Source organism: Leucoraja erinacea, chromosome 4 (assembly GCF_028641065.1).
Source record: "Leucoraja erinacea ecotype New England chromosome 4, Leri_hhj_1, whole genome shotgun sequence".
NCBI classification, from domain to species: Eukaryota; Metazoa; Chordata; class Chondrichthyes; order Rajiformes; family Rajidae; genus Leucoraja; species Leucoraja erinaceus.
Window position 1 is genome coordinate 52,073,396 of NC_073380.1, and position 16,875 is coordinate 52,090,270.

The 16,875-nt window shown below is 53.5% G+C and overlaps 1 protein-coding gene across 1 annotated transcript; it reads left to right on the top strand.

Annotated features, from left to right (window-relative positions):
* The first annotated feature begins 457 nt into the window (after positions 1–457).
* LOC129696386 (acid-sensing ion channel 1-like) lies at positions 458–15,280 on the top strand. The gene is made up of 10 exons (XM_055634248.1): positions 458–1,199; positions 6,973–7,123; positions 7,780–7,907; positions 9,111–9,261; positions 9,517–9,573; positions 10,707–10,860; positions 11,288–11,379; positions 12,550–12,629; positions 12,723–12,785; positions 13,978–15,280. Exons 1-10 carry the CDS (start codon positions 687–689, stop codon positions 14,080–14,082), a joined length of 1,494 nt encoding a protein of 497 aa, XP_055490223.1. The 5' UTR covers positions 458–686; the 3' UTR covers positions 14,083–15,280.
* The last annotated feature ends 1,595 nt before the right edge of the window (positions 15,281–16,875 follow it).

Sequence of the window (16,875 nt, forward strand, 5' to 3'; positions counted from 1 at the left end):
CCTCACCTTGTGAGTTACACCCCCTCGGAACCAGAAGGCCCCTCCCTCACCCACCGTGGACTCGATCTGTCCCCAAGTCCCACTGCCCCCTCTCCCTCCCTCTTCCTTCCCCCTCACTCCCTCCCTCTCTTACCCCCCTGCCCATCCCTCCCTCCGCCTCTGCCCCTCCCCCTCACTCCTCTCTCAAATCCTATCCACATTGCTCATTCTCTCACTATTGCTGCCTCTCACATCTCCTCCCACTCTCCCTTCATTCTCCTCTTCCTCCATCCTCCCTCCCCTTCTCTCTCCTTATCTCTCCCCTTGTCCCTGCCTTCCCCTTCCCTTCTTCCTCTCTTCTCCCTCCACCTCTCCCTCCCTCACTCGACTTCCCCTCCCCCTTGCGCTCCCTCTCTCCTCTCTCCCTCCCTCCCCCTTGCTCTCTCTCTACCTCCCTCCCCTTTCACTCCCCCCTCTGTGAAACCTCCCACTGTAACTTGAGGCCAGTCTTGCAGCCTCTCTCTCTCCCAGCGCACTCCCTTTCTTTCTCTCTCTCTCTCTTTCTCTCTCTCCCACCGCACATCCTCCCTCTCGCCCAGTGCACTCCTCCCTGTCTCTCCCCCTGCACCCTGCACCTGTCTTCCTGTTGGTGTGATCCCAGGATACGGCGTTCCCAGCCGGGCCAGGATAGGACTTGGGATTGGGAAATGGAGATGGAGGGGCGTAAAACTCCGAATCTGGCGGCTTTTGCTGAGAGCAGCACCCTGCACGGTCTCAGCCACATCTTCACGGGGGGAGGCCTGAGCCTGCGCCGGCTACTGTGGCTAGTGGCCTTCCTGTTCTCGCTAGCCATCTTCCTGTACCAGGTAGCCGACCGGGTGGACTACTACAGCCAGTACCACCACGTCACCACCCTGGATGAGATCGACAGCGCCAGCATGGCCTTTCCTGCCGTAACCTTCTGCAACCAGAACAGTTTCCGCAAGTCCCGCATCAGCCGTAACGACCTGTACTGGGTGGGCTCACTGCTGGGAGTGAAGCAGAGTGACTACCCTGCCTTCCTGCAAACGCTGGGCCAAGACGGCAACATGGCCGGATTCTTCCCCTCGCGCACCTACGACATGACCGAGCTCTACGACCGCACTGGGCACGAGCTGACACAAATGCTGCTCGACTGCAAGTACCGCAGTGAGGAATGCACGGCCGAGGACTTCACCACTGTGAGTGCGCGGGGAGAGGGGCGGGGGGAGAGGAGAGAGAACGGGGGGGGGGGGGGGGGGATAGGGGAAAGACCGCGGGGAGAGTGGCAGGGGAGAGAGAGAGCGCGGAAGAGGGGAAAGGGCCGAGGGCAGGGGGAGAGGGGTGAGTGGAGAGTGGAAATGGGAAAGGAGGTGAGGTGAGTGGGTGAGGGGCCAGGAGAAAGGGGAGAAGGGTAAGAAAGCGAGGCGAGAGCGGGAAGAGGGGCGAGGTGCAAGGAGCGAGGGGAGAGAGAGGAGAGAGAGAGAGGGAGAGAGGGGAGAGGGAGAGAGAGAGAGAGCGAGGAGAGAGAGAGAGCGAGGGGAGAGGGGAGCGAGCAGGGGGTGACCCAGTCCCTCACCCTGACAATTGCACGCTTGCCTTTATCGGTCAGGGCATCAAGAACATACAGCCACGTAACCTATTGCTTTTCCCCAAAGATGCTGCCTGACCCGCTGAGTTACTCCAGCACGTTGTGTCTATCTTTGAGAATAAGACTCAGGCCTTATGTTGGACCGTGGTGAGCAGTCCAGGTCACCCCATTACAGGAGGAAGGTGGAGGGGGTGCAGAGGAGGTTTACCAGGATGCTTAAAAAGGACACAAAGTGCTGGAGTAATTCAGCAGGTGAGGCAGCATCTCTGGAGAACATGGATCGGTGATGTTTTGGGTCGGGACCCTTCTTCAGACACTGAAGAAGCATCTTACTAGGATGCTGCCTGATTCAGGGAGGATCAGCTACCGGGAGAGGTTGGGCAGACTTGGATTGATTTCTCTGGAACATCAGAGGTTGAGGGGAGAGACAGATTACAGTTAATGACAAGACATTTAACAGCATTGATGTACAGAGGGATCTTGGGGTCCAAGCCCATAACTCCCTGATAGTGGCAACACAAGTAGATAGAGCGGTAATGAAGGTGTAATGTACGGCAACGGTAAGAAGAGCCTGGACAAGTGTGGATTGTTTTCTCTGGTGTGTCAGGTTGAGGAGAGGGGAGTTTATAAAATCACCCCCTTCCTTATCCCCTCCCTTCACCAGTAGATGACTGGATGGTCCCAGCGACCTTGCTTTGTCTTTCCGTCTCAGATTCCGGACCCGGGTCGATGTTCGGCTTTTGGTTTCTGCCCCCAGTCTCCCGGGAATGCTGGGCCGGATAAGGTTCTGAAACTGGAGAGTCCCCTGGCTCCCGGTAGCTGGAAATGTAGAGAGTGCTTCAGGGCGATCGATAATGAGGGGGGGGGGGGGGGGGGGGGGGGGGGGGGGGGGGGGGGGGGGGCGGTGGGGGGGAGGAGGGCGGAGAGGGAGAGAGGAGACAAGGGAGGGAGGGAGGAAAACAGACAGACAGACTGACAGGGTCAAAGTTTCCCTGCAGCATCCAGCTCACCCACACGGACACACTGCATGGGAATGACGGGACTATGAGGGGCAGGAGTATTGGAGACCCGGGTGGTCGGTCACACAGAGTCTCTTGCTCAAAGTAGGGGAATCAAGAACCAGAGGACACAGGTTGCGATGCGGGGGAAAGATTTAACAGAAACATGAGGGGCAACATTTTCACAGAGGGTGGTGGGTGTATGGAACAAGCTGCCAGAGACATTTGGACAGGTGCATGGATAGAAAAGGTTTAGAGGAATATGAGCCAAAAGCAGGTAGGTTGGGCAAGTGTAGATGGGGCATGTCGGTTGGTCTGAACGGCATGTTTCCACGCTGTATGACTCTACGCCCCAGGTTTATGTGACGTGTCCACAAGAGTGGCACAATGACGCAGCTGGTAGAGCCTCTGCCACATAGTACAAGAGTGCCAGGTTCGATCCAAACCTCCGATGCTGTATGTGTGGATCTTGCATATTTTCCCTGTGACCACTTGTGTTTCATTCGGGTGCTACGTTAATGGGCCTCTGTAACTTGTCCCTAGTGTGTAGGGAGTGGATAAGAAAGTGGGAGTCTGAAGAAGGGTTTCGGCCCGAAACGTTGCCTATTTCCTTCGCTCCATAGAAGCTGCTGCACCCGCTGAGTTTCTCCAGCAATTTTGTGTACCTGGGGATAACATAGAACTGGTGTGAACGGGTGATTGATAGTCAGCATGGACTTGATGGACCAAAAGGCCTGTTTCAATGCCGTATCTTTAAAAAAAAAAAAATAATAATAATAATAATAATACATTTTATTTATGGGCACCTTTCAAGAGTCTCAAGGACACCTTACAAAAATTTAGCAGGTAGAGGAAAAACATGTAAGGGGAATTAAATAAATAGTGGAGACATGACTAGTACACAAAGTAAAGACAGAATACAATTCAAAACACAATATGAGGCAATTAATGCACAGATGAAAAGTGAGGGGGACGTGGGGCTAATGATAGGCAAAGGCGAAGAGGGGTCTTGAGGCAGGACTGGAAGATGGTGAGGGACACGGAATTGCGGATCAGTTGGGGGAGGGAGTTCCAGAGCCTGGGAGCTGCCCTGGTGAAGGCTCTGTCCCCAAAACTGCAGAGGTTGGACTTGTGGATGGAGAGGAGACCGGCTAATGTGGATCTGAGGGACCATGAGGGTTGGTAGGGGGAGAGGAGATCAGTGAGATATGGGGGGGGCCAGATGGTGGAGGGCTTTTAGGTGAGGATCAGGATTTTGTAGGTGATCCGGTGGGAGATGGGAAGCCAGTGGAGTTGTTTGAGGACTGGAGTGATGTGATGCCAGGATTTGGTGTGGGTGATGAGTCGGGCGGCTGCGTTCTAGACCAGTTGGAGTCGGTTGATGTAGGTGGAGCTGATGCCAAGGAGAAGGCTCTGTCCCCAAAACTGCGGAGGTTGGACTTGTGGATGGAGAGGAGACCGGCTGATGTGGATCTGAGGGACCGTGGGGGTTGGTAGGGGGAATCTTGATGTCTTGAGCAGCTGTTTCAGTGTGGTGGGTTGGTGTATAAGTTTTCCCTGGAGAAATGCTGGAGAAATGTCGATGTCGGTCACCTGGAAAGAGTGGAGGGAAGATTTACGAGGACGTTGCCAGGAATCGAGGGGCTGAGCTATAGGGAGAGGTTGGGCAGGCTAGGACTTTATTCCTTGGAGAGCAGGAGAATGAGGGGTGATCTTAGATCTAGAGGTGTATAAAACCATGAGAGGAATAGATTGGGTGAATGCACAGTCTTTTACACTGGGTCGGGGTAACAAGAACAAGAGGACATAGGTTTAAGGTGATAGGGGAACGATTTAATAGGAACCTTAGGTGCAACTTTTTCACACGGAGTTGGGCCAAAGTACATGTTTCCATGCTGAGTGTCTCTTACCTCTTTGAACCTGTCGTTACTGCTCCTGGGGTCAGATCATGGCCTTGGCTCCAGATCTGGTCTCAGCGTGGCACTCTGTTTGGGAACCTGACACACCCAGTGGTGCACAGCAGGGGGCGCGACTGAGCAACTGGGGAAGCCGCTCTGCATCACTCTCTGCTGGCATACACCAGTACTGCAGGCAAGCCCCTACAACAACAACAGCAACAACAACCCCAAGACAGTAAAAGACACAAAATTCTGGAGTAACTCAATGGGTCAGGCAGCATCTCTGGAGAACATGGACAGGTGACGTTTCGGGTTGGGATCCTTCTTCAGACTGATTGTGAAGGGGGGAGGTGGGGGGGGGAACGCTGGCAAGGAGAGATGGTACCATGACAAAGCCTGGTGAGTGATAGGTGGGTACAAGTGATGGGGAGTGATATACGCAGATAGTTACATAGATACGTAGACAATAGGAGCAGGAGTAGGCCATTCGGCCCTTCGAGCCAGCACCGCCATTGAATGTGATCATGGCTGATCGTCCACAATCAGTACCCCATTCTTGCCTTCTCCGCATATCCCTTGATTCCGCTAGCCATAAGAGCTCTATTTAACTCTCTTTTGAATGCATCCAGTGAATCGGCCTCCACCCTCCACTGCCTTCTGAGGCAGAGAATTCCACAAATTCACAACTCTCTGTGTGAAAAATATTTTCCTCATGTCAGTTCTAAATAGCCTACCTCTTATTCTTAAACTGTGGCCCTGGGTTCTGGACTCCCCCCAACATGGGGACAAAGGCAAGAGATGGGAAGAGGACAAATTGTTGTCAGATAAAGAGAGAAGAGTAGTGAAATGTGAGGCCAGGAGGAGAACGAACAGTCTTTGTTTGAAGACGGGTCCTGTCCCGAAACGTTACCTATCCATGTTCTCCATGAGATGCTGCCTGACCTGCTGAGTTACTCCAGCACTTTGTGTCTTTCCTTGGTACACCAGCATCTGCAGTTGTTAGCTTCTAATGGAGGTGTGCAGGGCAACCTTTTTTACACAAAGGGTGGAGGGAGCCTGGAATGTGCTGCCAGGGGTGTCGGTGGAGGGTGATATGATAGTGGTGTTTAAGAGGCTTTCACATGGATATGCAGGGAATGGAAGGATATGGATCACGTGCAGGCAGATAAGAGTTGGTTTTGGCATCATGTTGGGCGTGGACATTGTGGTTCCTGTTCTGCTGTTAATTCCCGGAACAGACGTAACCAGCAATGTAATAGTTGACTGGTAGAGTGAGGGGATTGGCTTTGGTCCCATTCATTGATGAAGATCGGGATAAATGCCCTCGAGTTTGTTAGTGAAAGCATGAACTCGCTATTTGTACAATCCATTCCATGGAACTTGAAGCGAAAAAAAGAGATTCAATCAGCTGTTGATCAATAAAAGGTCAGATTCAGATGCCCCAGCCAAGTTAATAATCATCAATCAGCAGTAGAGTTTACAGATGAAGAGACTTAACTACCTTGTCCCTCAGTACTGCCCCTCCCACAGTGCAGCGGAGTTGCTCATAGGACCCACGGCTCGGGTCCCTTCTCGAGAGCCGCCCCACGCAACATGAGCCGCCTTTCCGAGATGCCCAGCGTGCCTTTCCGTTACGCTGAGAGGAGCGTACTGTACAGGCTGCTCCTGCACTCTGCACTTCCTCACCCTTGTCTTCTGTCCGGACACGCCCTGGCGGTCCGTGTTACCACCTGATGGCAGGAGTGGTCCTCAGTGGAGGTCTCTCTACAAGGGAGTCCTCCCCCTTTACATTGGGGCCTGGGGTGTTGAATGGAGTGTGTAACAGGTACTTGAACCGGTTCACAGACTCGCCAGCCGCCTGTCACTTCTACGGCGGGGAAGAGACCACGTCCACCTGCAGTGTGAGAGGTTGCAGCCCCTGTTCGACTATCTGAAGGGGCTGTTCCTCAAGTATTGGCTACATTTCAGCCCCACACTGCTGATATTTGGGCAACCGGTACAGAGGGGGGAGGGTCGGGAGGGAGGGGGGGATCTCCCTGTCGGTCTGCTCCTGGGCCTGGCCAAGATGGCCATTCGCGGGTCCAGGTAGCGGGTAGAGGACGGCCGCATCGGTGTTGACCGCCTGCCCCTTTCCTGGGCCTACGTCCGTGCCCACGTGTCCCTAGAGAGGGAACATGCGGTGTCCACGGGGACTTTGCAGGCCTTCCGTGAACACTGGTCGCCGCGGGAGGTAGAGTGTATTGTTGATATAGTTGGCATTATATTAATTTGATGACCGTTTGTTTGTAAACTGTCAACATAGGCAGTCCTTGATTGTGTTAATAATCTGTTTATTTTTATTTTTTGAATAAAAGTACCTGTAATGTTACAACAGCTCCCTCGGTGCCGCCCCTCCCACAGTGCGGCGCTCCCTCTGTACCTCCCCTCCCACAGTGCAGTGCTCCCTCACCTCCCCTACTCTTCCCCTGACCCCCTGTTCTCCCAACAGATCTTCACACGGTACGGCAAGTGCTACACCTTCAACTCGGGCCGAGAGGGCTACCCCCTCCTCACCACCATGAAGGGCGGCACGGGCAACGGCCTGGAGTTGATGCTCGACATCCAGCAGGACGAGTACCTGCCCGTGTGGGACAAGACCGGTGGGTACCTGCCCCCCGGGGGGACAGTGAGGGAGGCAGTCGGGCAGGGGATGATGCTGGGGGCAGGGGGGAAGAGGGGGAAGGGGGAACAAGGGACGGGACAGGGGAGAAGGGAGGGAGATGAAAATGGGGGGGAGGCAAAGGTGGGTGGGAGGGGAAGGGGGGTGAATGAGGGGAGGGGGAGAGGATGGAAGGGAAAGGGAGTGGGAGAGGAAGGGAAGTTGGGAGGGGAGGTGAAGGGAGGTGAATGGAGACCAGTTGTTGGCCAGACCTGCTTTTATTGCCCCACTCCAGCTGCAGATGAGGGTTGAGTTCCCTCTGTATCTGTCCCACCCCAGTGAGCAATAAGGGATGGGTAATAGACACTGGCCTTGCCCACAATGGCCATCCTGGAGATACCTCTGCCCAGACCTGGTCCATGGTGGTGGGATGCACTAAAACTACATGGTCTCTCCTAGGCGTGGGCAGTGCGAGTTGGGGGCTGGGGAAGGGGGCTGGGGTGTGGGTGAGATTCCTGCTGATGGTTGCCTTTCTCTCCCCCCCCCCCCACCCCCCCCCCCCCCCCCCCCCCCCCCCCCCCCCCCCCCCCCCCCCCCCCCCCCCCCCCCCCCCCCCCCCCCCCCCCCCCCCCCCCCCCCCCCCCTTGGACCCACCAGAGGAGACGTCCGACGAGGCGGGACTGAAGATCCAGATCCACACACAGGACGAGCCTCCCTACATCCATGAGATGGGCTTTGGCGTGGCCCCAGGCTTCCAGACCTTTGTCTCCACCCAGGAGCAGCGGGTAGGGATCTCGCCCTCCCCCCACACCCCCGTCACGTCCAGGCAACTGCCCTCTGACCCAACCCAACCTCCACCAAGGAACTGGTGTGACACAACGACTCTTCCTCTGTTATCAGGCTTCTGAACGGTCCTTCCATAAGCCAGGGTATTGTCCGATTCACCTCTACCCCATTGTGGACATTGGACTTTGTCTCTGGAACTAATTCATTACAATGCTGGGAACTATATTCTGCACTCTGTATCTTTCCCTTTGCTCTACCTATTGTCATAGAGTCATACAGTGTAGAAACAGGCTCTTCGGCCCAACTTGCCCACACCAACCAACATGTCCCATCTATACTCGTCCCGCCTGCTTGCGTTTGGCCCATATCTTTCTAAACCTGCCCTATCCATGAACCTGTCTAAATGTTTCTTATGTAATAAAAATGAACCGCAGATGCTGGTTTATACCTAAATTAAACACAAAATGCGGGAAAGGTCAGGCAGCATCTCTGGAGAACATGGGGAGGTGATGTTTCGGGTTGAAACCCTTGAGTCTGAAGAATGGTCTTGACCAGAATCATCACCTATCCATTTTTTCCGGAGATGCTGCCTGGTTCGTTCAGTTACTCCAGCACTATCTCGCATCAGTCCTTGCCTTTCCAAATACATTTGGATGCTGCCTCTCAAATCCCCTCCAAAAACTTGCCCACCACTGACGTTATGATCATCGGTCTGTCCCAAGGCTTTTTGTCGCAGCCTTTCTTAATTGGAGGCACAGCATTATTATTTATAATTATTATAAATCTTTGATAACATTATTATAATATAATGAAGGCAGCACAGTGGCTGGGCGGGTGGTGCCACTGCCTCAGCACCAGAGACCCAGTTCGATTCTGACCTTGGGAGTTCAAAGGTTATAGGATCAGAATTAGGCCATTTGGTCCATCACGTCTACTCCGCCATTGAATCATGGCTGATCTACAGTATATTTCCCTATCACCCCACAACTCTGACACCTGTACTAATCTGTGTGGAGTTTGCACGTACTCCCCGTGACCTCGTAGTCAGGATTGAACCCAGGTCTCTGGCGCTGTAAATTAGCATCTCCACGGCTGCTCCACTGTACCGCCCTGTTGCCCCTCCACTGTTGGGGGGTGGGGAGTGGCTATTACCCAGTGGTGGCTGTGGGGGTAACCTCCCCTTGGGTCTCCTCCCGCTGTAGATACTCTACTTGCCCCCCCCCTGGGGAGACTGCCGGGCGACCAGCCTCACCTCCGGCTTCTTCAGCACCTACAGCATCACCGCCTGTCGCATCGACTGTGAGACCCGCTACCTGGTGGAGAACTGTAACTGCCGCATGGTGCACATGCCAGGTACCCCTCCCCACTCTCCCCTTTCCCCTCCCCCCCCCCCTGCCTCCCCAACTCCCCAGTCTCCCCCTTCCCCCTGACTCCCCACTCTCCCCCCCCCACGCCCACTCTCCTCCCACCACCCGACCCCTCATTCCCCCCTTCCCCCCTCAACTCCCCACCCTCTCCTTCCCCCCCCTACTCCCCCCTCATCCCCACTCTCCCTCCACCCTCCAGTGCCCACTCCCGGAAAGCTGATGGGCAACTGGTTCTCCGCAGGGAACGCTGAAGTCTGCACGCCGGGACAGTACAAGAACTGCGCCGAACCAGCGCTGGGTAAGTGATGCCACTCGGCCCATCCTCCCTGCTATCCCATTCAACAACCCGACCCACCTTCCCCAGGGGGGCTGGAACGTGCTGCTGTGGGTGGCGGTGGAGCCGGATATGGTGGTGGCGTTTATGGGAGTTTGTATGTTCTCCCCGTGACCCGCGTGGGTTTTCTCCGGGAACTCCGGTTTCCTCCCATTCCACAGACACGTATGGGTTTGTAGGTTAATTGACATCGGTATTGTTAATCGACAATCCTTTCCCCTCAGCTATCCTATTACACGCTGACATATATTTATCCCTTTGCTTTTTTCCATTTTGTTCCATCTCTTCCTGCTTGGACTATTTTTCTTGTTTCTTTCTCTCTCTCTCTCTCTCTCTCTCTCTCTCTCCTCCTCGATCTCTTTCTCTCTCTCTCCCCCTCGATCTCTTTCTCTCTCTCTACCCCCCCTCTCCCAAACATCTCACATTCTACCTTTCCTTTGCTCTCCTATCCTTCTCTCTATTCACTGCTTTCTTCCACATTTTTCTATCCTACCCTCCATCTATTATTTCTCTCTCCATTCTTCCTCTTTCTTTATAACCCCTCCCTCGTCCTCTCCCTTCTTTCCTTATTTTCTGTCTTCTTACTTCACTCTTTATCCTTCGCTCCATCTCTCCCTCTCTCTTTCTCTGATCCTGTCTCCTTTCTCCCACCATCTCCCCTTCTCTGTCTTTCTCTCGCCCCCTTCTCTCTCTCTCCATCCCACCCTCTCTGCTGACTGTCTTTCTTTCCTTCTGCCTGTATCTCTCTCCTCCGTCCACTCTCACTCTTATCTTCTATAACAACATGTAAACACTCTTTAAGAGACATTTAGATAGGTACATGGGTAGGATGGGTTTAGAGGGATATGGGCCAAATGCAAGCAGATGGGACTAGTGCAGATGGGGCATGTTGGTCGTTGGGGGAAAGTTGTGCCGAAGGGCCTGTTTCCGTGCTGTATGACTCTTTCCCTCCTCCTCTATCTCCCTGTCTGTATATCTTTCCCCCTCCCCACTCTCTCCCCCTCCCTCCCCCTACCCCCTGCCTTGCCTGCCCTCCCTCTCCCCCCCATCCCCTGCCTTGCCTCCGGCTCCCCCCCCCCCCCCCTCTCTTTGTGCAGAGTTCTTGGTGGAGCGGGACAGTAAGTTCTGCCTGTGTGAGACTCCGTGCAACGTGACGCGGTTCGGCAAGGAGATCTCCATGGTGAAGATTCCCAGCAAAGCTTCAGCAAAGTTCCTGGCCAAGAAGTTCAACAAAACCGAGCAGTACATAGCGTGAGTGTCGGCATGGCAACCGCGGACTATTTCTGGGGGGGGGGGTGGAGAGGAGGAATGAGTGAGCACGGTTTGGGGAGGGGAATGAGGCAAAGGGGAAATGGGGGAGGAAATAGTAGAGAGGAAATGAAGGGGGAGAAAGGGAGAGGGTGAAGGAGAGAGATCGGGAGAGGAGAGGGATGGAGGGAGAGAGGGAGATAGGGGAGGGGAAAGGGAGGAAGAGGGGAGAGGGAGAGGTGGGGGAGATCAGGAGAAGAGGGAAGGATGAGGAAGGGGGGGGAAAGGAGGAGGAGGGAAGAGGGAAGAGGGGGATAGCGATGGAGGGGGAGATTGGTGAATGGGAAGGGTAACGATGCGGAGAGGGAGAGTGAGGAGGGGGAGCTGTTGTATGGAGGAGTTATAATCTCACACTACACCCACACTCCAGGGAGAACATACTAGTCCTGGACATTTTCTTCGAGGCGCTCAACTTTGAGACCATCGAGCAGAAGAAAGCCTATGAGATTGCCGGGCTGCTGGGTGAGATGCCTGTACCTCACATTAACCCCCCCAACCCCCCCCACCATGTCTCACTGCCCCGCCGGTAAAGCAGCTGTCCCATCCTGTCTCCTGCCCCCCTCCACCCCCGCCCCGTCTCCCACCCCCTCCCCCATCCACCTGCATCCTCCTGTCTCCCCCCGTGTCCTCTGTCCAGCGTCACTCATCTACAAACTGCTGGAGGAACCCAGTAGCCGGGCAGCATCTGTGGAGGGAACAGATAGTTCCATAGAACAAGTACAGTTGCTGCCTCACAGCGCCAGAGACCCGCGTTAGATCCTGACTACGGGTGCTGTCTGTACGGAGTTTGTATGTTCTCTCTGTGACCTCGTGGGTTTTCTCCGGGTGCTCCGGTTTCCTCCCACACTCCAAAGACGTGCGGATATGCAGGTTAATTGGCCTCTGTAAATTGTAGTGCTAATGTACGGGGTGATTGCTTATCGGATGCGGATGCGATGGACTGCTGGGCTTGTTTCCGTCTTTAGAGTGCGGAACGGACGTGGTCACTGGGGGAACGTGCAAACTCCGTACAGACAGCACCCTTAGTTAGGATCGAACCTGTGTCTCTGGCACTGTAAGGCAGCAACTCTCCCACTACGCCATCGTGCTGTCCTAATAATGCAAAGAACAAAATAATGCCCCCAAGTCTATGTCGTTCAGAGCTTATTTGGAGGTCGTGGTGTTCAATTGCCTGATGGTTGTAGGGAAGAAGTTGCTCCTGAATATGGACGTTAGTTTTTAGGCTCCTGTACCTTTGTTCCCGATGGCAGGAGTGAAATGAGTTTAGAATGGAATAGAATAGAATGCCTTTTATTGTCAAACACATGGTTTGAATGAAATTTCATTCCTACAGTCATGACATTACAAAAAAAACCAAGACATACACTTAACACAAACATCCATCACAGTGAATCTCCAACACCTCCTCACTGCGATGGAAGGCAAAAGTCTTATCTCTTCCCTTTGTTCTTCTCCCGCGGTCCAGCAGTCCAACTGCAGCGTCTTGGCGACTGGGGCTCATGATGTTAAAGCCCCCGGGACTTGAGTGAAATGAGTTTGTAGCCAGGGCGGTGTGGGTCTCTGATGATGCTGGCTGCCGTTTTGAGGCAACGGCTCCTGTGTATTTGTTACTGGTTCTTCTTGGTCTTGCAGGTGATATCGGTGGACAGATGGGCCTGTTCATCGGAGCCAGTCTCTTAACCATCCTGGAAATCTTTGACTATATCTACGAGGTAAGGGCAGTGTGGGTGGCTGTTTTGGTGATGGATGCCGTGCGGTGGAGTGGAGCGGAGCGTGTCTAACCCAGCTTCCCCCCTCACCTGCAGGTCTTCAAAGACAAGATCGCTCGATGCAGGAACGGATCAAAGAGGAGTCACTCCGACAACCTGGTAAAGACACGGGGCGGCATACACGGGAACACGCCACCACACGTTAGAATGTACAACAGGGGCGGTATACACGGGAACACGCCACCACACGTTAGAATGTAGAACAGGCCCTTCACCCTTCAGCCCACAACATCATGCCCAGATAATCTTTATGACGCACTTTGCTTTTTATGCACGATTCCAGCATCTGCAGTTTCTTGCGTCTCCAAATTAAACTAATCTCCTCGGCCTGCACGTGTCCATAACCCTCCATTCCCTGCATATCCATGTGCCTATCTAAAAGCTCTTAAAGACCACTATCGCATCTGCCTCCACTACCACACCTGGCAATACATTTGCAGGTAGACAAAAGTGCTGGAGAAACTCAGCGGGTGCGCGCAGCATCTATGGAGCGAAGGAAATAGGCAAAGTTTCGGGCCAAAACCCTTCTTCAGACTTTTGCAAGTATTCACCACCCTCTTGCCCCACACATCTCTTTTAAACTTTGCCCCTATCTTAGTCTTTTCCACCCTGGGAATAAGGTTCTGACTGTCTAGAGGGGAGAGCTTTATAGTGAGAAGGCAAAGTTTAAGGATGAGCTGGGCCAATTTCTTTTCCACAGGGGGTGGTAGGTGCCTGCAATGCGCTGCCAGAGGCAATGGTGTTTAGGAGGCTTTTAGATAGGCACATGGATATGCAGGGGGGATGGAGGGATATGGATCACTTCCTGGCAGAGGAGATCAGTTTAACTTGGCATTGTGTTCAGCACGGACATTGTGGGCCGGAGAGCCGGTTCCCGTGCTGTTCTACGCGTTTCTGGAGGATACGTGTACACGTGTTCACATGTACAGAACGTGGCGCTCCCAGGATAGCGTGCTGATGTTGGGGATCGTGAAAGGCGTTGGGGCGGTGCCTAGCCGCCAGCTTCTGGGGAGGGTGTCTGTGGGGAGTGTCGGCAAAGCGTCTGAATGCCTCTCCACTGTCTCACTAACGTCCTTCTTCTCCCCCTCAACTCCCTCCATCCCACTCCCTCCCCCATCCCACCTCTAACCCCCTCCCCACACCCCCTACAACCACCACTTTCCTTCATCTCCCCTTCCCCCTCCATCCCATCATCTCTCCAACCCCCCTTTCCTTCTCCCCTCTCAACCCCCCCCCCCCCCCCTCTCTTCTCAACCACCCTGCCCAACCTCGTCTCCCCTTCTCCCCACAGAGTACGTGTGACACTCTCCGCAGCCAGTCAGACAGCCTGGGCTTCACCCCCAACATGTTGCCCCGACATCCCACTCTTGGCACCTTCGAGGAGTTCGCCTGCTGATCCCCTGGGGCGGGAGGGGGGGAGAGTCAGGAGGGGAGAAGAGGAACGAGGCGCTGCTCCAAGTCAGCTATATGTGGGGACAGGGGTGGGGTCGACTGTGGCCTCCGCTCACACAATGTGGTCAGTGCCCCTCCCCCCTGCCACACGGTCTCTGGGGAACGCTCCACACCGTCAACACACTTGGCACCGTGTCCTCACCCGCGAGCTTCTGCCCTTGCCACTACGAGTGACGCCGTCGGTTCAAATCCCCCGGCGCGAGAAGATCGCTGTTGGTTTATTATTGTCAAGTGGATCGAGAAACAGTGACAAGCTTTGTGTGCTATCCAGTCAAATTATACCATATAAGAGTCCGATCAAGCCATACACAAGCACAACAGGTAGAGCAAAGGGAAAAATGCCAGAGTATAGAATATAGTGTTACAGCGTTATAATTCATAAGATGTAGGAGCAGAATTAGGACATTCAACCCATCAGGTCTACGCTGACATTCAATCATGACTGATCTATCTTTCCCTCTCAACCCCATTCTCCCCAAAACCCCAGACATTTGTACAAATCAAGTATCTGTCAGTTTCCGCCTTAAAAATACCCAATGATGGTCTCCACAGCCGTCTGTTGCGAAGAATTCCAGATTCACCACCCTCTGACTGAAGAAATAATCTGGTCCTCTGGTCCTAGGCTCTCCCACTAATGGTAATATCCTCTCCACATTCACTCTATCCAGGCCTTTCACTATTCTGTAAGTTTCAATGAGCTTTCCCCTCATCCTTCTAAACTCCAGCAAGTACAGGCCCAAGGCCCCATTCAGTAGTCTTTATAACAGCGGGGACTAAGCTATTCCTCAGTCTGGTGGTATGTGCTGTCAGCGAAAGGGTAGAGAAAAGTGCAGGGGCCAGGTAGGTTGGAAGATTGGGTATTTTATTCTTGTTCAGGCTTTTCCAATCCATGATGTCCATCTCCCCTCCCTCTTCTCCCCCCCCCCCCCCGAGGTAGCATTGACCGAGTGAAGGTGTGGTTATGTGGTGTCCCTTCCCTCTGAACTCCGCCCCTCAACCTCATCGCCTCCCCACCCCCCTTGTGGCATGCAGACCAATCAGTGTGACCCCCCCCCCCACTATCATCTTGCCTCCTTTGTGAAAATATACATAAAACTATAGAGAAATATATCAGTCGTCCAAAACTCCTGCATATTGTGAATGTATGAATTATGTTAATTAAATAAATAGTTCTGATTTTAATCTGGTGACCGGTCTTGCTGGGGGATGTTCTTTTGCCTTAAGGACAGCACCGTGGTGCAGAGGTTAGAGCTACTGCCTCACTGCGCCAGAGACCCGGGTTCAATCCCGACTACGGGTGCTGTCTATGTAGAGTTTGCCCGTTTACAGACACTTTAATGCAACACAACAATAAATATTAATTGTATTATTAATTATTGGATCAGTTATACTGGGTAAGCAGATCATAATAGTGTAAGTCAAGGTATGTAATGCAACCAAAACAAAGTCTGCAGTGGTTTTGTTGCTGAGGTTTGTGCAGGGTGGTCCAAAAGTTTAATTTATTATTGTCACGTGTCGGGTAGTGAAAAGCTTTTTTGTAGCGTGCTATCCAGACAGCATGGGTAGATAGAGATTGCGGAGCTACAGGGGAGCGTGGGCAGGATAGGACTTTATTCCTTGGAGGGAAGAAGGCTGAGGGGTGACCTTTTAGAAGTGTATAAAATCATGAGGGGAATAGATCGGGTGAGTGCACAGAGTATTTTACCCAGAGTAAGGAAACCAAGAACTACAGGACATAGAATTAAGGTGAGGGGGGATAGATTTAATAGGAACCCGAGGGGTAACGTTTTTCGCACAGTTTTTCGTGGGTGTATGGAGCAAGCTGCCAGAGGAGATAGTTGAGGCAAGGTCCTATCAAAATATTTAAAACATATTTGGAAAGGTACATGGATAGGACAGGTTTAGAGGGATATGGGGCAAAGGTAGACAGGTGAGACTAATGTAGATGGGGCCTGTGGTCAGCATGGGCATGCTGGCGGTAGGGGAGGGGGGATTGAGGGAGTGTCACACCATCACAGAGAATATGTGGGAGTGATGCACCATTCGGGGAGAAGGGAGCATACACAAGCGACAGAGGAATGGCACATTATAGGAGACATTAGATAGATGTGCAAGTATTCTACACAACAGACAATATTTAAACCTCCAAAACTGCTCACAAACATCAACGTGTTTATTCACACATTCCATCCCATGCAGAACTCTGTACAATAATTACCTGGTTGCTTTCAGAGTTTACAGCAGTCATTTCTATTCGAAAGCACTCTGGGATGTTGTGGCTCACTTGAGTGTGGGGAGTAATTAGAGGCATGCAGCGAGGGGTGGTGGCAGAAAGAGGCTTGGCCAGGAAACGTCAGTGATTCAGTGTGGTCTCCACAATGGGACGCTAGTGGGGACAGGTGGAGGGACAGTGTGGTGGGGAGAGGGCCAGTGTGGTGGGGAGAGGGCCAGTGTGGTGGGGAGAGGGCCAGTGTGGTGGGGACAGGTGGAGGGCCAGTGTGGTGGGGAGAGGGCCAGTGTGGTGGGGAGAGGGCCAGGTGGAGGGCCAGTGTGGTGGGACAGGTGGAGGGCCAGTGTGGTGGGGAGAGGGCCAGTGTGGTGGGGAGAGGGCCAGTGTGGTGGGGAGAGGGCCAGTGTGGTGGGGACAGGTGGAGGGCCAGTGTGATGGGGAGAGGGCCAGTGTGGTGGGGAGAGGGCCAGTGTGGTGGGGACAGGTGGAGGGCCAGTGTGATGGGGA